This window comes from Kryptolebias marmoratus, linkage group LG2, assembly GCF_001649575.2.
Source record: "Kryptolebias marmoratus isolate JLee-2015 linkage group LG2, ASM164957v2, whole genome shotgun sequence".
Taxonomy (NCBI): Eukaryota; Metazoa; Chordata; class Actinopteri; order Cyprinodontiformes; family Rivulidae; genus Kryptolebias; species Kryptolebias marmoratus.
The window spans coordinates 28260698-28282720 of NC_051431.1; the positions used below are offsets into that span (position 1 = coordinate 28260698).

Here is a 22023-nt window from a genome sequence, read left to right on the forward strand (position 1 = left end):
TTGGAGTCAGTGGATATGAAGTTTCTTTCATATAAGGTTGCTCTGCTTCTTGCTCTGACAACTGCAAAGCGGGTTGGAGACCTCCATGCTTTGTCAGTGAACCCCTCCTGCATTCAGTTTTCACCTGATGGCTCCAAGGTCATTCTGCGACCAAACGCAGCGTATCTCCCTAAGGTTATACCTTCAGACTAGTGCTGGGTGATATAACGATACATATCGTGGGGACGATAGAAAAGTGTCTATCGTGATATATTTTCTTCTATCGTCTCTATCAATTCTATCATAATTGTATCAATGATTCATGTAAATATTTCATAGCGTAGGCTACGACGAATGTATTAGTGTTGTCACTTTGCATACATTCAGTTAATATAAGTGATAAATAAGAAGAAAATATAACTATTTTGCAAAGAACCTCCGTTTTGCGACATGACGCTGCTTTACGTGTGGGTTTGGGTTGGCTCGGTAAAGAGCGGCTATTGAACTGAAGAATGACAGTGATGAGGAACAGTAGTTATATGCATAACATTACGTTTGTACCTGTAAAGTAGGCGGTGGTGTTTAGGAAAGTTAAAATCAAGTACAAAGAAATATTTACAGTAAAACCATTTTCTCAAAAGGCAGCATGATGTTAATGAGCTCTCTCTATGTCACTGGAAATCTACTAATAATATACTCCACATTATGAAACAGAAGTTTGTACAACTAAAACCCAACAGAAAAAATAAATATAGTATATAAAACAGGTTATATCGCTTTAACATTTTAAACTTTTGTGCACGTTTCGACATTAGCCCACCTAAATTTCTTCTTTTTTCCTACAAGATCTCTAGTCACCACTGTGTTCAGATATTTGAGATAACAAATTATTGCTATTAGACCTGTTAGATTATTAGGTTATCTGTTCCTTTTCTTTTACTGCAGTTACACTATTACCCTTCCTTCTTTGAGCGGTCAGTATTAACATATGAAGCGCAGAGGCGACGTCACACCCTGTGTGACTAACATCCTTTGTTAGCATCATTAGCGTGGTTAGCATAGCTAAGTAACAGCACTCTCTAATACAGCTTTTCTTTGTCAGAGTTTTCCAACTTAGAAAACCGTTCTTTTACTCAGCTGTCCACTGTCTGCTGCTTCTGAGTTTATTTTGAAACATCTTTCAGATGGTACACACAGCTAACCTCAGGTCTTCTTCACTCAGTATGAACTTCCACACGGAGACAGACTGCTGTCAGCATCACCTATGATCCGCTAATTGGATAAAAGTCTTGAATTTTCACTGGCCGGTCAAGCCAAAAACTTCCCAGAGCCGATCACATGCCCTATTGCATTGTTATTTTTCACGTGTCCTTTATGTAAAACTGTGATTTAATGTTTTACAGTCTGTTGGTGCTGCCGAATTGTTTCTGATTGCTGCAATTCAAAGATGGCTGAACCTTTTTTTCTTATTTAAAGATGTGTCATCTGAGGAGCTTCAGTGCTGCTGCGTTTATTTTTGCAGTGATAGTGCAGATGTAAATACAGTCAACCCTCTAAAAACAAATTTAATTTGTTGAAGCAGGCCATTTGTAGCTTTAAAATTTGTATGAGAAAAAGAACATTAAAGAACATTAAATTTATTCATTTCAACTCCCACCTCTGTCACTTTTTGAAGGACTGGCAGCCATGATGTCACTGTCTCCAGGCTTGTGTTTAACAAGTAATCTGTCCATAGACAGCTGTTTCTGCCTGCGCTTCAAAATGTTAGGAAAATGTGCCATAACACTGTCATTGCACAGATTTATGTGCATGAGGCAAATTATTTAAGCAAGGAGGTGGAGAGCGCACAGTGGGGTGGCTCACATGCTGGGTGGGCAAATTTGTGAGTTGAGAAAATTTCCTGTCTGGGTTTTCTGGACTTCATTCATATGACAAACGACTACGTTGCAGATCTGTGACTTTGGCCTGGCCCGAGTGGAGGAGTCTGATGAGTCCCGGCACATGACTCAGGAGGTGGTGACGCAATACTACAGAGCACCAGAGATCCTGATGGGGAGCCGCCACTACTCCAACTCCATTGACATTTGGTCTGTGGGCTGCATCTTTGCAGAGCTGCTGGGTCGACGGATCCTCTTCCAGGCTCAGAGTCCCATCCAGCAGGTAGCTTCTATTCTGTGCAGCAGTCTGAGAATTCATGTTATGGCTCAACGTATTTAAAATTTTGTGTTTCATTGCTTTTTCCAGATTTCTGAGCCATCAAAGTCAGATTAAAGTGTCTAGATCCAAGTATTTTCTCTCTGTTATGAACTTTGTAGGTCTTCTATCATAGCAATGAGGCACCCTGTGCATACCAACTGATGATATGAGACAAAGTGGTTTAATAGACACATTTTATTTATTGTTGGTCTGTGCTTTTGGTGACAAATAAGCTTTTTTCCCCCATCCAAATCAAACTAATTGCTAATCCACTTAGTGCCTGTCATCGAGAAGCAGCAATCAACCAATCATAACAAACTACAGTCAGCACAGAGTATTTCTTATTCAGTCTGGAGCAGGAAACTGAAACTGAGAGCAAAACAGGACAGTTCATACCAAAAGGACAACAAACAAACAAAAACAAAAACCTTAGAACTGGTTTGGCTTTTCTCCAAAAGACAAGACATGACAATTATTGCACCCCGCCCGGCTGTAGAGGCTAATAACCAGTTATTTAATTAACTAACCTCAGCTTGTCAGGCTCTGTGTTACTTTACAAAGAGCAGAACAGCAGACATGTAATATAGATACAATTTCTTTAGAATTGTAAATAGACTATTAAAATAAATAAAACAGCCTGACAAAATTTGCATTTATTCTCAATACTATCATCATAAATAAAAACAGAAATAAAAAAAGTTGATGCCATATTGGTTTAACACTGCCACTGATTTTAATTGTTTAAATGTACCTCTATTTTCCTTTATAGGGCTATAGTTTTACATAAAAAGAGTTTATTTACACGTCTTTGGAACTTGCAAAATAATAAAAGAATGAATAATTAAACATCTCTATAAAATTATAAGAAAATTGTGATTGTGATATGGTATTTTTGCCCTATCACCCACCCCTATCATCATCAGGTTTATAGACCTGGACATGTCTCGTGCCAGAGGACAGATCCCTGTGGTCCTCTAGAATTACAAAAACCAAACTGAGAAGGGATTAAAATGTCAGCGACAGCTCTGAAACTATTTTGAGGGATATTTTGTCTTGGAATATTTTAAACATGTTCAAAGTCAAGCAACAAGACCACAAGCCTCTGTGACTTATACAAGGAAATTGAGAACCCCCATGAAGGTTTTCTGATATGTTGGAGACTCCACTGAATATGTCTTTTGTAATTTGTTGCAAACTATCCCAGCCAAGTGAGTGACCGGCTTTAAAGAACAACTGCACACACACACACACACACACACACACACACACACCTGTTCTTAAAGACAAACCCCATGTGTATGTTGTGCCATATAGAAACAAATGTAAGTGTTGTGTGTGTGTGTGTGTGTGCTGGTGCAGCTGGATCTAATTACTGACCTGTTGGGAACACCTTCTATGGAGGCCATGAGGACAGCATGTGAAGGAGCTCGTGCCCATATTCTCAGAGGACCCCATAAACAGGTAACCTGACAAATAAGTACATCACAACACAACAGGCAACCTCACATTCTGCACAGTTCTGCTCCCCTCCAAGGTGTTGTTTAACCTCCTGAAACCTGGAAGAAGAGACCACATCATCAGATCAGCTGGATCCATCCATCCATTTTCTTTACGTGCTTGTTCCTGTTCAGGGTCACAGAGAGCTGGTGTCGATCTCTGAGTAGTAGGGTACATTCTGGACAGGTCACCAGTCCGTCTCAGGGACACACAGAAACACATGAGACAAACAACCACTCACACTTACACCTGGGGTTAATCCAACACTCCAGTTAATCTAACGTGCACATGTTTTGGACTGTAAGAGTAAACCAGAGTAAAAACACACTCGTGGACGGAAGGAACATGTGAACTCAACACAGAAAGACCCCAGCTGAGGTTTGAACATGTGACCTTCTTGCTGTGAAGCGACGGCTCTAACCACCACTCCGCTGTGCCACGTTTCATTAGATCTCCTTTTTGTTGCCTATGTAAGAGTTAAACACAGATGATTTATTTTGGCTTCTCTACCCCTCTCCATGCTTTCATCTGCCAGCCATCCCTTCCTGTTCTGTACACACTGTCCAGCCAAGCAACCCATGAAGCAGTCCACCTCTTGTGCAGAATGCTGGTGTTTGATCCGGTGAGTCATCCTCCTCTATATAGTTGTGTATTAATATTTTTGCTAACGCAGCAGGGTTTTAAATGTTCCGAAGCAGGATTCAGTGGTTTTGGAAGAAGTGACACTTAAACATCGGATTTGTCATTATATATTTCTGCCTGACAAAACTTCACCACTCCAAAGTGCCTGAACACTTTCTTTATCAGCTGATTGTATAATCCAGCTGCAGAATTGGAGCACTGTGTAAAGCGTAAATTAGATTTTTGTCGTTATTGAAGAACTCACATGTGCTCACCTTTCTTCTGTTTTGAAGCAAATTGTGTTCAAGCAGCAGCTAAACTTTTTGTGATGTTTGTTTCATTAATGCAAGAATGGAGCAGTAAAAATCGCAATGATTTAACCCCTCATGTCTACATTAAGACTCAGTGATTGTTTATCTGTAACTCACAGCTTTAGTTTTATCACCAACTGTTCTCACGCTAACCCCATTGCCAGTAAAATAAACAACAGTCAGATAAGTCTGTTTGATTTAAACCTATCTAACTAAAGCCTTTGGTCTCCAGTCTAAGAGGATTTCAGCCAAAGATGCCCTGGCTCACCCGTACCTAGATGAGGGTCGACTGCGCTACCACACGTGCATGTGTAAATGCTGCTACACCACCTCTTCTGGTCGGGTTTACACCAGCGACTTCGAGCCTGTCACTAATCCCAAGTTTGATGATGGCTTTGAGAAGAACCTGAGCTCCGTCAGACAGGTCAAAGGTCAGGTTTACTTTCCTTAATCAGTGCTAAACCAGGACTAGAGCTAGCTTAGCAGCATCTCTTTCTGTTTCCAAGCACCGTCTAGTACAGGGGTCTCCAATCCTGGTCCTCGAGGGCCACCATCCTGCATGTTTTACTTGTTTCTCTGCTCCAACACACCTGATTTGAATCAATGGGTGATTGACAGGCTTCTGCAGAACATGAAGAGGGAATTTAACCACTGAATCAGGTGTGTTGGAGCAGGGAAACAAGGAAAACATGCAGGATGGTGGCCCTCCAGGACCAGGATTGGACACCCCTGGTCTAGTACTACTCAGGACCAGGTATTTGCTGGACCAGGGGAAAAAACTGCTTTCATCAGGAGCTGGAGGTGGTGTTTTGAAGCTTCCTGCTTTAAGATTGGGACTTAGTTTAAATATATTTTTTATTAGAACCAGTTAGAAGTAGCTCTTGCACCAGCCCCTGGTTTGGAACTGGTTCCACTTTTGTTTGAAATCTTTACATATGAATGTCACTGACCAGCACACTCTCTGTTTTTGAAATGAAGTTGTAAAAGAAAAACACATCTGAGTGTATCTGAAATTATAAAACCACTCATTATAAACCTGATCAGACGTGTGAGTCAGATTTGATCTGTTAATCAAACCAATAGTTTACGTGAACACGCAGCAGTGTCAGTTTTAAAACCATACATCAGTCAGTCATAACATTATGACCAAATTATGATCTGTGTGCCAGCATCATCTGTCCAGTTGAAACTACAAAAAGCTGGACTTTATTACGCTAGTAAACTTTTACTTTCAAAGGTTTATTTAACTCTAACTTTGTCCCATATTGTGCAAATTAATATTAAGCATATTAGCATATTAATTTGTTCTGATGTAAAAATGTACTGATGAATTAAATGACTGTAACTGGATTTGAACAATACAATTATTAGGGAAAAAATATGCAACTGGTTGAATGAGCCTGTCTACCTTTAAGACTAGGCTTAAATCTTTCCGTTTTGATAAATCCTATAGTTAGGGTTGGTTTGGGTTTCCTGAGCTATCCCTTAGTTGTGCTGCTGTAGGCTTAGACTGCTGGAGGACAGCAACTGGAAGTTGGTTCTACAAGAGAGGAGCCTGAGAACTGACAGCTCTGCCTCCAGTTCTACTTTTAGAAACTCTAGGAACCACAAGTAAACCTGCAGTCTGAGAGTAAAGTGCTCTGTTAGGAAAACATGGATCAATAAGATCTTTAATATAAGACGGAGCTTGGTTGTTGAGAGCCTTGTATTTATATTTCTGATTATAAAATGTGACAAATATCTAAGAATGATGGGCCGTGTCTTTTCTCTCAGATGTACTTGCCTATTGTTTTAGTATAAAACATGAGGTTCTACAGATGACATGATCTGAGCTACGCCATTACAGTCCTGTTTGTTTATTGTGTTCATGTGCTGAGAAAGTAAAGAAACTGTTAAGCTTCTCTTTCTGTCCAAGTCTCACTTAAAAAACAGGAGTTTATTAGAAATTATGGCAGCAAAAAGTTTATACATTTTAAAATTTATTGACCAAATAATACAAACCAGTGAAACAGACGGGTTGAATTAGTGTGAAGAAACCAGACTAGATTTAAAACATTAGATAATTGTCTTTTCTTTCTTTAGAGGAAGGCAGCTGGTAACTTTGGTGACTTTATTTGTGGATAAGGGCCATATTAGAGAAGCAGATACCTGAGCTCTGGGCAAGCATCATTCTGACTCCAAAGTTTGGTGTTTCTTCACAGAGATCATCCATCAGTTCATTTTGGAACAACAGAAGGGGAGTCGTGTACCACTCTGCATTAACCCTCAATCAGCTGCTTTTAAAAGCTTCATCAGGTCAGAAACTGCTTCTTCTTTTACTTTGTTTAGATTTAAAAAATGGGTGTGCCTTACTGACCAAAGTCAGGCTGGTTGTTTGGGAAAATTAAGGACATTTCTAATTTTCAGCATGAATTTTAAAGGTTAAATAATGATGTAAATTGAAATGGGCCACATTCCTCTAAAGAAACTTTAGTCAAAATGCAAATCTGAAAAACTTTTGTTTTCAGGAAAATGTTTCTGTAAATTAAGGTTCTCAGAACAATAAATTGGTTTAGTAGTTAATCATTTTGATTACAGAACTTGCTTAAATAAAACAAATAAAAATGATGTTTGTTGGCGACAGGTTTGATTTTAACACAGTTTGATTTATGAGCTTATAAAGAAATCCACATTTTCTCTGGACAGAAAGTTGTTTTATGTCTGTATGATTTTATATAAAAACCACTAAACATCAGTGAACACCACTTAGTCTTTCAGGACTATTCAATTAGTACGATTAAAATGATACAGACAGCATTTCTTTAAGACTTAAACACAGAAGGAATTTCTGCATTTGGACCACAGAATCAGAAAAGTGGAGCCAGGAATTATATTACTGTAAAGGTGGGTTGATGTTTTATTGTTGACAAAGTGTTTTAGATTCAAACTGCTGTGTTTGTGGGCTTGTAGGAAATAAAAAGAGTAAAATAAATGCTGATTATATTTCTGCGTGATTACTTTATTCTGATGGGAGCACATGTGACAGATACATGCAGCTGGAGATTGTTACTGGATAAATATATGAATCTGATTAAAAAAGAGATAAAGTTCAAACAAAAAGAATATCTTGGGATGGGAGCACATCCAGGTGGGAAATCCTCTCCTGACTTCTGGTTTCATGAAGTAACTCTGCTCCGATATCAGTGGGATTGTTTGGAAATGAACACCTCCTGTCAGACAGCAGCTTCATGTGGGAGGGGACCAGTAGGCAACATGTTGGATGTGTGTTTCTGACATTATGGCATAAAGAGACTGTTTTTATCTGATATACAGGTTAAAATGTGTTTTATATTTAACAGCTCCACTGTGGCTCAACCCTCTGAAATGCCTCCGTCTCCTTTGGTTTGGGAATAGCTGCTGCCAAGCATCATCCGTTTTCCAACCAAGCTGCTTCACTGGAAGAATCATCATCGTCATCATCATCATCATCATCATCATCATCCATGTAGCATTTAACTGGAGAGCAGGGCTCACAGGTCTGCTGTGTTTCACTTTACACAAACTGGCTGAGAACTTATGGAGGGATTGAAGTGTGACGTTTTCTGCTTGAAGTGATGAAAAACATAATCTGTAAACAGATGTGCATTTAAAATCAGATTATTCAGTCCACTCAACGTTATTTTATTAGAGCCGTGTTTGGAGGGGAATCAAGATACTTTATAAAACCAAGATTTTAGATTTATATTTTTAAAGCCTCCCCTTGTCCTTGTGTTTGTTTTGATTTACCAAAGATTTGGAGCCTCATGTATAAATGATCCCTAAGCAGGTGCTGTGTGCAGGTTTTACAGCTTTTATAGCCGATCCTGTTCAGTCTGGGAGACGAGCAGACGGCAGAGTTTGTGACACTGAATCATGACTGTCCTCCTGCTGGTTCTGAGCTCAGGGCTCAAGTTCCACATCATGGCACCAGGAAGGTGGAGTCGGGTCAGAGCTGTTTTCTGACCCTTTTTTCTTTTAAACCTCCCTCCACCCCTGAGCTCAGACTCCAGGGTTCACCAACACGCAAGCATCCAAAGAACCAAAGCAGAACATAAAACGTCTTTAGTTTGGACCTCGTGGTGATCCATTACAGACCGACGCAGAAATGGAAGAGTGATTTGCTTCCTGATTGGTTGAATTTAGTCTCAAACAGAAGTTAGAATATATTTGTCATATATAATGTGCATGACTACTGAAGCCTTGTTTTTTTATTTATTGTGTCCAGATGTAAACATTATTAAAACACAGTCACATGATTTAGATTTTATGTTTTTATCTTTGAAACATTTTGTTACTTTGAATTATTTTTCCCAGTGTTGAACAAATCTGATCAGTTTTATTCTTGAACTCTGGGGGTGTTGGGGTTAAAGTTCATCCTTTCTGATCTGAGATTAAAAGCAGAATGTTCTGGTTTTAAACCCGATTAGTTTAAACCTGAATTTAAACTTTACAAAATAAATAAGATCAGCACACAGAAATGGTCTTAGTGGTATAATATTTGACATTAAATGTCTGTCCGCAGTTTGAACGTTAATCTTTATACATGAGGCTCTAAAATTGTAATGAAGGAATATGTGCTCCACTTTAACTAATAATGTTTAATCCTCCAAAACATGAAGACGATTGAACTTTGACCTCAGTAGGAAACAAGTTCAGGAGGTGGTAGCTGAAGAGAAGATCTGAGCTGTACTCCTCTCTTCTTCACTGTCTGGCTTTCTGCTCCGGTGTTTTGTTGTTTCTCCTAACCTGAGCTGAATATTTGACACCAACACAGATAAAACTGTTCAGTTAGTTCACAGATACTTTGCTCGTATAAAAACACACTAACCTGCATGTGTGCGTGAACTCTGGGAGGAAACCGGACGACTTGAGGGAAAACCCACACGTTAGGATAAATCTGTCATTTGATGATGATCTCATTCAGACAGTGAAGAAGTCGTAAAAGGGCTACAGAAGGGGAGTACGGTCAACCTGACTTCCTCCTTTCTGCTGCTTCTTCAAACTCCAAAGGTTCAATGTAGAATGTTTTAAAGAAATAAAATCAAGCTAAAGAAGAATTTAAAACAGGAAAATAATTTTTTGATAATAGGATTTATTTGTTCTTCCGACTGAATTATAAAATAAGGTCTGGCTGCATTCAAGCAGCTGATTATTGAAGTGAAACAAGCAGCATTAGAGAGACAAAGTTAGAGCTCAGTTTGATGAGTTAATTGGTCTGGGTTACTTGGTCCAATCAGTCCAGGTTCATTGGTCTGTTCGGTCCAGACTAATTAGTTTGATTATCCAGATTAATTGGTCCAATCCATCCGGTCTAATCTGATCGGTCCAGGGTACTCAATCCGGCTTGATTGATCCCGGTTACTCTGGTTGGTTTAGGTTACTCGGTCTAATTGGTCCAGGTTAATCCTGATCAGTTCAGGTTAGTTGGTCCGATGAGAGCGGGGTTTCCTGATCCGGTACCAGATGTGTGTCCCTGCTCCCCATCAGTCCTGTGTCTCCAGATAAAAGTGGTCTGAAGTAGATGAGTTGTCATGTTTCTGGTTCTGCTCTCACGTTGCATGTTTTCATTTCTGATCCTGTAAATATGTTAAATAGAAAAGCTGACTGTATTCTAACAGAAAACACCAAGCTACTGTATAGATTAGCCTCCACATTTTAGAGGCATTTGCTTACAAATGTACATATTTTGATTTGATTTTAACCCTGTAGCTTGGGTGTGTAGAGAATAAATCCTGCAGTCATATTAACTGTAATGTGTGTACAGCAGAGTATTTCCTCACAGCCACACTGTGTGAATATGTAGATAAAAGATTCACTGTTTTGGTCTCTACCTCTTAATCTGAGTGAGCTGGTGAAGTTTACCCTCCATCATCTGAAAATTCATGGGAAATAAATTTACTCAAGTTTTTCTACTGATATTAAAGGACCTGCTGCCCATCATTTACACACCGAAAACATTCACCTTAACATGTTGGTCTGATTAAACCCCTGAGAGGTGGGAAGGATTCCTGGTTCCTGTTTTATTATTGGACAGGATTAAATCCTCTGCGTGTGTGTGTGTGTGTGTGTGACAGTGTGTAAAAGATAACAATGTTTTCACCACAATGGTTTAATTCAGAGCTCATAATGAAAATATGAAGGATTTGATTTGACAGAAAAAAGTCTCTAACTACTGTTTTCTGCTTATTTTCTTTTTGTTGCTCGGTGTAATAATTTATCGGGTCAGTATAAATTAATTTGTGACATTTGTTTTATCATTATTTATGATGTATGTATGTAGACTACAGAGCTGTTTGTTAGTTGCCATTGAAAAGAAGCAGAGTTCAGATGTAAACCTTTTGTTTTTATTTGACCCACTTTGTATTCATTTTAGTAATAATCTGCTGTCTGTATTTCTCACTCTCTAATTCATTCAGAGTTTCTCTGTTTCACACAGCATTATTCAGGGACAAATAAATGACCACATTTTGATTCAAATGTCTTCCGAAAGGAGCATTTTGTTACAGCTACACATGACCTTTAGAGGAAAAAAAGTAAGCATGAAACTCATCAAATAAAAGCATTTACAGTCACTGAAGGTGTTCTCCTTAAGAAACCTGGTACAAATAACCCCTTTTCTGTTTCATTTAATATTGTCTGTCACATTGTACAAATACATTCAGTCAAATGTTGTTCCAGGGTGGAATCATTCATGCAGCGATTTTCTAATAAAGACCAACAAGAATAAAAAGTTGGAGCAGCTGTTTTCTACATCAGCATTTTAGTGTTTGCACGATGATAAAAGACCTGGTAGTTTCAGTCGCCAGTCGTCACTATTAGTGTGAACTTTAAACAGGACTGCAGGAAATCACAGGCTGGTTGTTCCACAGGTGAGGATTCATGTCTGGCATGTTTATATTAAAGTAGAAACTTTCTGAAACCAGATGTTTGCATACACCATATAAAAAGACACACTGACATTAAATCAGATGAAACCTTGTTTTAGCTGAGTTAGAATTGCCAAAATAATTTTAACTTGTTAAATGCCTCTTTGTCTTCAAAGTCACAAATTTACATGCACAAGGATCATTATGCCTTTAAAGACTTTGGGAAAGCCCAGATGATGATGATTTTATGACTTTAGTAGCTTTTTTTAGGTTAGTTGACAACATTTTAGTTCATTTGAGGCACACCTCAAACACACTGATTCTTTGTGTGACATTAGCAGGAAATCAAAAGAAATCAGTCAAGATATCGGGAGAAGAACTGTCAACCTCCACAACTTGCTTGGATACAATTTCCAGATACCTGAAGGAGCCACATTCACATATTTAAACAAATACACAAAAGTATAAACTCCATGGGAATGTTCTGCCATCACATGTCTCAGGAAATATCAATTATTTACCTCAACAGTTATCTAAGAAAAAAACAAAATTATTTTTAACTTGTTTTGTAGTATCGCACATAAATGATGTAAAATCTCAATATAATAAATCTTCGTTGAAATGTAAAGATCAGATGAGTCCCAAACAGTATTACAGCTTAAATAGAGAATGATCACTGTAAAAAAAAAAAAAAAAAAGGGGTCGTTGACTATAACATTTAAAAGGCAGGTCACGTGATCTCATTCCAGATGTTAAGGACCCTGTGCAGGAGGCAATTTGACCAAACTGATTGCAGCTCCTCCTGCAGCTGCTGATGGTTGGTGGTCACAAACAAACAGAACATGTTCTTTCTGAGAGCTGAAAAATACAAGACAAACAAACAGAACACGTTCTTTCTGAGAGCTGAAAAACTAAAACAGATGCAGCTTCAGTTAAATAGTATTCTGATTCAGCGCCCCATAAAGCAAAAATAGCAGCTAACTTTAACCCCCAGGTCAGAGAGAAGGGTAGGACATCTGATAAGGACGTGTAAACAGTTAGTTTATGTCTTGATTTATTGGAAGACCAGTTTAAACAACTTTCATGTCTTCATGTCTGATGAAAAATGGGATTTCTGTTTGTGTTGAATGAAAGTATGATTGGACCGAGGTTTGTGTGGATGGATTTAGGATCCAGTCTCAGCGACAGCAGACCACAAAGAGAATCAATAAACTAAGTTCATTCATCATATTTTGAAAATAATACGTAGTGCTCCACATCAACCCAGCTGAGTTCTGCTTTGCATCTCTTTTAGTTCTGAGATACTAGCTGTGAGGGACATGGCTGGCTCTAGTGGTGATTTATGAACAGTCAGAGGCAGCACAAAGACAGACTGATCTTTGCGGCCATTTCATGGAACTGTTTTGTGAAAGTGCCTACATACTATAAAAATGATGCCAGTCACCACCAGAAGTGCAAAGTTCTGGTCCAAGGAGTCAAATGAGGATCTGAATGGTTACTTTGAAACAACAGATTGGAACATGTTCCATGAGTCCCATGGAGAAGACATTGAAAGTCTCATGGATTGTGTCACAGATCACATGAACTTCTGTATTAACATCTGTGCACTCATTAGAGAAATTCAGTGCTTCTCAAACAACAAGCCTTGGGTGTCCAGCAGCCTCAAGACTGATCTGAGCCTGAAAAAGAAACCCTTGAGGGATGGTAATAGGAACAGGGTCAAATTATAGAAGAAACTGAAAGTAAGAATCAAGGAGGGGAAACAGGCCTATTGAGACAAGGCAGAGCAACAGCTGCAGCATGATGTGCTGAAACATTATGAGACAGATTAACGGACTGGAACAGAAAGGAGGACTTCTGATTGACGAGGACAAGAAATGTGCTGATGGTTTAAATCTGTTCTTCTACTCAAGCACTTTCAACACCATCCAGCCTGCGCTGCTTGGAGAGAAGATGAGTACCATGAAACTTGATCCAGGACTAGTCTTCTAGGTCTTAGAATATTTGTCGTCCAGACCACAGTATTTCCACCTGCAGAACTGTGTCTCAAGGAAGATCCTTAGCAGTACAGGGACCCTACAAGGTACAGTCCTTTTCTTGTTTCTGTTCACCCTCTACACATCTGACCTCCAGTAGATCTCCAACAGCTGCTTCCTTCAGAAATTCTCTGATGATTCAACCATCGTTGGTTGTGTGGAGGGAGGATATGAAGCGAAGTACAGAACACCAACAAAGACTTTATGGGCTGGTGCAGCCACAACCATCTGCAGCTTATTACCTCCAAGATCAAGGAGATGTTTGTGGACTTTAGAAGGAGGATGTCCAAACCAGCCCCTGTGACTATTCATGGATATGATATGGAGATTGTCTCCATGGAGATGCTGTATAGGAGGGGTCAAAGCTGTTTATACTTCTTAAGAAATCTGCAGACCTCTACTGTGCTCACCAGACTGTGGTGGCCAGTGGTCTACTCTTTGTGTGGTTTGCTTGGGGCAAGGAGCCAACGCAGCAAAGAAACATCCTCAAGAACTGGATAAATAAACTCATTAGGAAGACAAGCTCCACACACAGGGCTCTACTAGATGGAGTTCAGCAGGTGACAGAGTTGAGAATTCTCTTAAAACTGAAATTCATCCTCAACAACACCTCTCACTTCTTCATGCTATGCAAGTTTTTACACACTGATCCCTCCGAGGCGTAGGACAGAACACGACAGGAGGTCATTCCTGCCAGCAACCGTTAGGCTTCTCAATAAACAATAACAACCTGAAACCTCCATTCACTTAGTTATTCAGTCATTCATCTTGTAAATATTAGTATACTACACTGTATATAGATAAACTAAAGTGCTATCTATCACTACAGCTTGTATTTTTATGTCATGCTTGGTATTTGTTTTTTTTTATTTCGTTGCCATATGTAAGATGTCACAGCTGCTATAACACAATAACAAGGAACTACTAGAGTATTCATCCATCCATCCATTTTTACAAATATTAAGCAAAATTTTTGTGTGGTAGTGGCTGAGACTGATTTACAGCTCACACTCAGGGATGTTAAACTCCACGCCTCAAGAGCCATTGTCCAGGGAGTTTTACGTTTTTCTGCCCAACACACCAGATTCAAATGGTTTCATTACCTCCTCACGAAATCATCAAGTTCTCCAGCAGCACGGCAACAAGTCGTCCATTTAAACCGGGTGTTTTAAAGCGAGAACACAGCTAAAACATGCAGGAGAGCAGCCCTGAGGAATGGAGTTTGACAGCCCTGATCTAAGCACTTCACATTGTGCAAAATCTTTGCTTAAAACTTTGTCATTAACTGTTGTTTTACAAACTTTATTTCAGATTTACTAAACATATGAAACTTTTTACTTTAGGTGAATAAAGTCAGTAGCTCTTTAACTTTAGGTCCAATCAGACTAATGCAGGTCTGGAACTAGATGGGACCAGAACCAGAAGTCCTGTAATGGGTTCAGACCTGTGTGACGAAGGCTCCTGAGTGGTCCTTGTGAAGGTCTGAGCTGGTCTCCTCTGTGTCCTGGTCTGGAGAACCCTCTTCATGGAACAGGAGGGGAGGAATGCCCACCTGCAGGAGAACAGGAAACAGATAAAGTCCTGATGCAAACAAACCCAGAAGGACTCAGGAGGACTCAGACTACTGTACCTGTCTGTAAAATCTCCATCCTGAAATGGATATGGAGGTGAGAATGACTCTGTCTCCACTGAGTCGAATCTTTTTCACAACTTCCTCGTGCTCCAAGGACTCCACCTGTTCTCCGTTAACAGCGAGCAGAAGGTCTCCGTCCTCCATACCTGCTGCCTCTGCTGCACTCCCTACATCCACCTCCCTCAGAACATGAGCTACATCACAGACACAGGTTTAATGTGCAAAAATCTTGATCCAATCCTCACTTCTTTCTATTTTCTTTCCATTGATCCAGACTGTAATCTTTTAAAGTGGTCTGGATTAATAGTTCTTCTGTTTTTTTGAAGGTTAATCAGAGTTTTTCTTTGAACTCTGGCTGATTTTTCTCTGTTTCTGTACTTCAGTTATTTTCAGAGGAATGTTTCTAACTCTGATCTTTGGTCTCATACAGGTGTAAGCAAAAGCTCCTAAAATGAAGGGATGAATCTGAATGGTACCAACACCTAACAGACATCTGAGTAAAATTTAAATTGTATCCTTAGGCTGTTCAATCCCAGCAGCCTGTCACAGACACACAATTTGTTCCCATTTCTGTTGAATTAATGAAAAGCTGTTTGACAGAAAATAGAATTGTAGCTATAACAAGTTGATTCTCAAACAGCAATTACTGTAGTTGAAAACTTGTCATACAACTGAGGAATGATGCAGCTCTCAGATCCTGGTTGAGAACTCTGCTGGATTTTTGACTTTTAGATTCTGTTCCTCTGCTGGTTCATCTTTTATTCTCCACTTGCTCTTATAATTTGCTCTAGCTTTCCTGGTACCAGGGGCAGCTGCACTTCCAACAACAAACTCTGCCCTACACAGCCTACACATTTATCAGTCTACACATGTGGCATATCCACTTAAAGGGAAAAGGGTCATCTCAAAGACTGAAACAACCATTTCCACCTAAAGAAAACACAATTCCAACACCAAGCAACTAAATGAGAAAGCAAAGAAATTTCGCTAAACACACATATCAGCAAAAACAGCGAGGTAGGTAAATTAGTTGCAGAAATGTGTTAAATGTATTTCCTCCATATTTTTTTCTAAAACGTTTTTGATTATTTCTCCATCAGGAAGTGTTTTCAAAAGCTTCCACTCTGAGACCTGGGCTCAAAAAGTTTTGGTGTCAGGGAATTTGTACACTGTTGTCGTGTACACAAATGGTCGAATCACTGTTTCATTTAAAGCAGTGTCGTATAAACAGGACTTCACATCAGAGGAAACACAGCACCACACAAAGCTGCCAATCATAAGAGATTCTGACACCTTTTATTCCAATGTGGTTTTATTTAATGGTTTGATTTTTGTTTTATTATTGTGTAAATATTAAGTATTTGTTTTGTATTTGTACTGAGTATTTATGTATTGAATAAATGTACTCCAGTTTTTTTTTAACTTTTATTTGTTTTACAATTTTGTGGTAATAATATCTACATTTTATTTTTGTTTCTATAAATGTATATTTATTTCATTGATAAAATCTTTTCTTTTGTATGTTTTCATGCTTTTTGTGTGTTTTTTTTTCTTTCTATTTTTTAATGGGTAAACAAATCTGTTAGTCGAATTTTTTTCAAAACAAACTCAAAACACTTGTAATTAGATGGAATGACTTTCCATCGTGAGATGGAAAAATGACTGTGGTGCCTAAAATATTTTAAACAGTAAAACCTTTGCACAGTACTGCAGCTAAAGGGGTTTAAAACATTTTGACCACAATACGTTGATGTTGGCTTTGCCCAGTTATAACTGCAAGAAAAATGTTATTAATTTGTAAAACTTTGTATGATTAAAAAACAAACGTGCATTTAGTTACATCTTTGCATCCAGAAGTCTGAAGAAATGAGCAGAAAACACAATTATACTTTATTAAAAATATTTGAACTGCCGCAATGTTTTATTTTATTTATCTAATTCTCATGGGCAGTGGTTGGAGATGTTGCAGGTTTGCCTCCCAGTCTTTCTCTTTGGAGTTAACATGTTCTCCTCTGCGGGTTTTCTCTGGGTACTTTGGTTTCCTCCCACAGATCAAAAACATGCATGTGAGGTTCAATGGGAACTCTAAATTGTCCCTAGGTGTGAGTGAGAGCATGAATGGTTGTTTGGCTCTATATGTCCCTGTCATGGACTGAAGATATGTCCACAGTGCTGCTTCTCGCACAGTGACTGCTGGAGGTAGACACCAGCTCCCCACGACCCAGAAAATAAAGCATGTAAAAGACAATGGATGGATGGATCTTATTTTATTTCACTGCATTTTTTAGACTTATTTTATTTTATTTTAACTGCTGGAAATAAAATACTCAAAATAAAGAAACAGTCAAATCTAATGTGACGATGATCAATGGATCATCAGCTGACCAATCAGCTTTGTAAGTGTAACTAAGAAGCAGCAAATCACAGGAAACAGGAGAGCGGTTCTGATGGGTCAGCTGGGACATCAGAGGTCTAAGAGAGGCTCAGTGATGGATTTCATTTAATTCTGACTCTGGTTCATTCAATGATGTCCTGTTATTAGAATAACTATGGAAAGTTTGTAATATTGTAGATTATGACAAAAAACCTGTGTGTTATAAACCTGTGTTATGCTTCTGTTATGAATGATGTCGTGTCCAACAGAGTGTTTCTCACCAATATATTGTAGACCCACTACCCGCTCCTGTCTCAGCAGGAACCCATATCCATCAGGTCTCTTTACCAGATCCAAGGTCTTGGTCTTGTGGGGCAGACTGATGCTTTCTGCCAGAACAGGAAGGATAGGGATCTTCCTCCTGATGTAGGAAGACTTGGTGTGACTGTCAACAACCATGACTGTGACTGAGTCCCCACGCTTCTTTACCTGAAAACCAAACCCAGTGCTCAGTCTAAGTTTAACCCAAACAAACTTCTTATTTTACAGAATACTCAGATAAATCAACGTACTATTCTGCTGAGAGCACTGTGTGTGAGCGCTGAAACGGAGACTCCATTGATCCAGATCAGTGTGTCTCCGGTGCAGACCCCAGCAGTCTCTGCTGGACCCCCACTGACTGTGCTGACCAAGAATCCACCTTTAAGACCTGGTGACACACAAACACTCTTATCAGAGGGATCAAACTGTTAGTAACTGGTGTTTAGTTACAAGCTTGTTATATCAGAAATACTTTACAAGGGAAGCTGTTGTTCACAAACAAAGGATTTTTCTATCCAAAAAAAAAAAAAAAATCTGTAGAATAAAACAGCATTTGGGTTGAGGTTTGGGATTGGGTGTAGATGAATCAGTGGGCACAGTGAATCACTTCAAAACCCTGAATTTGCTCTTATTTTGGTGCAATAAACTGCTCCATAGCTAAAACTCTAAAAAGTCCTCAGTTGATCCAAAATGCTGACGGCAGAGTTCTGATGAGCGTTAGAAGGAGAGATAATATTTCTCCAGGTTTACTTGTGGTTCCTAGAGTTTCTAAAAGTAGAACAGGAGGCAGAGCTTTCAGTTCTCAGGCTCCTCTCTTGTGGAACCAACTTCTAGTTTCTGTTTATGAGGCTGACACCCTGTCTACTTTTAAGACTAAGATTAAGACTTTTTGTTTTGATAAATCTTATAGTTATGTTAGCTTGGGTTTCCTGGGTTGTCCCTTAGTTATCCTCCCAGAGTTTTAAACTGCTGGATGACGAACTGACCACATTTCCTCACTCTGCTGCCGTCTTTACTTACTCTACTCTCTATGTTTGTATTTGTAATTATTTCTACCATTAACTGTCATGAATTCACATATTTTTGAGTTTGTTTTTGGCTTTGGTTCTTTGTTTTAAGTTTGGGTTTTGTAATCAACTACACCTGGATCAGTCATTCTGTGTTTGTCTGTGTCTCTTTCCTGTCCTCTCAAACTCCAGCCAATGGAAGAAGATGGCCGCTCATCCTGTGCCTGGTTCTGGTTCTGCTGTAGGTTTCTTCCTGTTAAAAGGGAATTTTTTCTTCCCACTTTTGCCAATGTGCTACACAGGATGGGAGACTGCGACAAAGTGAGGATTCAGCACAATCTGCTGGCTTCCTTAGAAAACTTTTAATAATAAGTTTTATATAATGTATGTGAATGTTTTTGTACAGCACCCTGAGATGATATTTGTTGTGACTTGGTGCTATATAAATAAACTGAATTGAATTGAATGAAACCTTCAGGAATTAATGTTTGGATGTACATCTCCATCCAATTATCTTTTGGAGTCACCCCAATTCAAGATGACTGCCACTACTAATTGACCTTAGAAAACCAATGGCTGAAATTCAGTTAATTTTACAGGTATTTTGTTCAAATCTGGTGTTGTCGAAGCTGAGAGTTATTCACCGTACATACTCCAAGTGCCACTCACAAAGTAAGATCTTTGCCTAAAACATTGGTATTACCAGCTAGAGATAACCCTGTTGGACTAAGGCAACATGCTGCTGTTCAAAACCTGGAATGCCACACTCTCTGGCTTTGAATTGATAAAGCTTCCTGGCGTAATGGGAAAATTACTGTTTCAGTGATTCTTGCTGCATGTGATCACCATGGTTTAGTTTAGTTAGGAATGCCTTATTCTTATCCTTATAGGGTGCCAGGATGTGTGTGTTATCTGGTCCTTTTGTTTCCCCCTGATCCCTCCTGACTGTATGAAAATTTACCAGGATATGCCTACAAGCCTATAAAGGATGTGTTCTTTATTTACCTCCCCTTTTGGTCAACTATCTGACCCTTCTGTTCCCCCCTGACCCCTCCTCATCCTACAGGTGGTATAAGAAGGGGGAGCCATCTGTAATGCTTCAGACTCACTCTGTTGACTCACCTCAGCTCAGTGATTCTCAGCTATATAGCTTAAACAAATTATCCTAAGACAAAACTCTTTGTTGTCCTCTTAGTTAAAGAAAATTCCACAACAATTTGGCGTCACGAACAGGATACCACGGGTGATCACCGGTGGAGAACAAAGATCTGGTGACTGATCATCCTGCAGAGGAGAACTTTGCAGCCCTGTCCCCTTTAATGGACATTTGGGGTCCAGATCAGAACTTTTCCGCTGGACCACGGCTGGTATATGAAGTTTGCAAAGAAAGCGATGAGAGGAAGAGATTTTCTTGAACACAGGGATATATTTTTTATTTTCTGCATTGTGTGGGTGTTTTTTTCACAGCAATTGATGTCTTTCACGATTTGTATCTGTGTGTATCAGTGAACCAAAGGGTTTTTCGGAGAATTCCACAGACAGACTGATCATTACTGTGTTTTGGGGTTTGGACTAGTTTAGAAGGGATTTTTTAGTTTTAAGGTGTTCCTGAGTGAATGTGAATTAGAACGATTGACAGATTGGCTGTAGCCCCAGTGATCAAGTGGATCCCAACATTAGAGGAATCTAGAAGCTTCTTGGTCAGATCTGAAAATCGGGTTTTGCACCATTCGCAAACTCTGAGATCACGTGTATGAAATAAAATGGCTGATAAAATGTTGAGTAAATGAGCTTGTTGTAAATCTGGCTCTTTGGGGTCAGTTCTTAATGAAATTTGGTTTGAATGGATTAAAACTGTTAGGAATAGGTAAAATAAATGAAGACATAAATAAATAAATAAATGAAGAAATAAGTAAATAAATAAGCAAGGAATATTTAAATTGAATTAATAATAAGTAGATAAATAAAGAATAGATAAGAAAATAGATATAAAATAGGAAATAGCAGTGGTAAGAATGTTTACATGGTTTATATGCTATGATCTAGTGTAACATGAATAAAAAATTTAAAATAAGCAAAAAGGCTAAGAAAAATATCTGAATAAGAAAGACTGAAAGCTGGTTTGATGCATAGAACTCAGAAAACTAACAAATAGAGATGATGATGAGTTTGATCAAACCTGTAGGCTTTTACTTTTCTTTGAATAAGATAAGCAAAATTGTTCTTAAACAATTTAAGGTTAAACAAATGCTTTTTAGTTTAAAATTAGTGAAATATAATTGTGAAGACCTAGAAAAGCAGTTACATGATGTCTCCCCCACTATAAAAAACAGCTTGAGATAACAAAGAACCCCTCTTCTCAAATCAGCTCCCTTATCAACCAAATGCAAGCAGATGCCATTGAGTGGTGTCAATGAAGATTCAACAGGCATCAAAAAAACAACCCCCATGCCTGAGCAATAACAAACAACCTGTTTGAAGCTAATTATTTTACTGAGTTTGGTTTTATAAGTCAAGGAGTTTTACAGCCTTCCCAAAAGTTTTCAAAGAGCGCTTTCTTTGTTGGGCATCCTGATCCTGAGGGGATGACCTGTTGTAAAAACATTCACGACAGGGTGTGATGGGGGCTGTGTGTGTGTTTGGATAGTAAAAGAGGTGCTTTAATTAACAACCCCTCAATGTTATCTTGTGTGTTTCAGCTCTCAGGTAACAGAGAAAGTGAGAGAAAAGCTTGGTCTCAGTTGTAGTTTTGGGGAAAATGGATTATGAATTGTGGAGTGTTCATGTCATTCATCAACATTTCCTGATGATGTGATGAAAGCTACTGAGCTCGAGCTCCAGCATTTGTGTGTGTAACTTTTATAGAAAGAGTTGTATTTTCCACAGGCCTACAACTGACACCATATCCAAAATGTGCTATTCTGAGTCATTCTAAACCTGTAAACATTGATGAGGTGTCATAACTCAGGGGATTCTGTCCAGAGAGAGCGGAACCAAGACCAAAACACGGAGACGAAGATAACGGTAAGTGAATTTATTTACAAAGTGCAAGCTATGTACAGTGGGCGGTATCCGGAGGAGTCTGAAAGAGAAGGAGAGCTGGGTGAGTCTCGGGTACGAGTTTTGATCCAGGTTATTTGCTAGGTGGTGCCAGTAATGTTTCT

At 38.9% G+C, this 22023-nt stretch overlaps 2 protein-coding genes across 2 annotated transcripts in view; one reads left to right on the forward strand and one right to left on the reverse strand.

The window, feature by feature from the left end:
• The window catches only part of nlk2 (nemo-like kinase, type 2), a 29034-nt gene extending 17941 nt beyond the window's left edge, over positions 1-11093 (forward strand). The window contains exons 6-11 of the mRNA XM_037973921.1: positions 1930-2139; positions 3535-3636; positions 4208-4294; positions 4837-5035; positions 6806-6899; positions 7943-11093. Coding sequence (XP_037829849.1) covers positions 1930-2139; positions 3535-3636; positions 4208-4294; positions 4837-5035; positions 6806-6899; positions 7943-7997 — 747 coding nt within the window. The 3' untranslated portion in view covers positions 7998-11093. The remainder of the gene's footprint in view (positions 1-1929; positions 2140-3534; positions 3637-4207; positions 4295-4836; positions 5036-6805; positions 6900-7942) is intronic.
• The window catches only part of LOC108248063 (Na(+)/H(+) exchange regulatory cofactor NHE-RF4-like), a 41023-nt gene continuing 28713 nt past the window's right edge, over positions 9714-22023 (reverse strand). The window contains exons 7-11 of the mRNA XM_017436541.3: positions 18104-18240; positions 17813-18020; positions 15155-15351; positions 14969-15076; positions 9714-12346 (exon numbers count right to left, since the gene is read on the reverse strand). Of these exons, the coding sequence (XP_017292030.1) occupies positions 12314-12346; positions 14969-15076; positions 15155-15351; positions 17813-18020; positions 18104-18240 (683 nt within the window). The 3' untranslated portion in view covers positions 9714-12313. The remainder of the gene's footprint in view (positions 12347-14968; positions 15077-15154; positions 15352-17812; positions 18021-18103; positions 18241-22023) is intronic.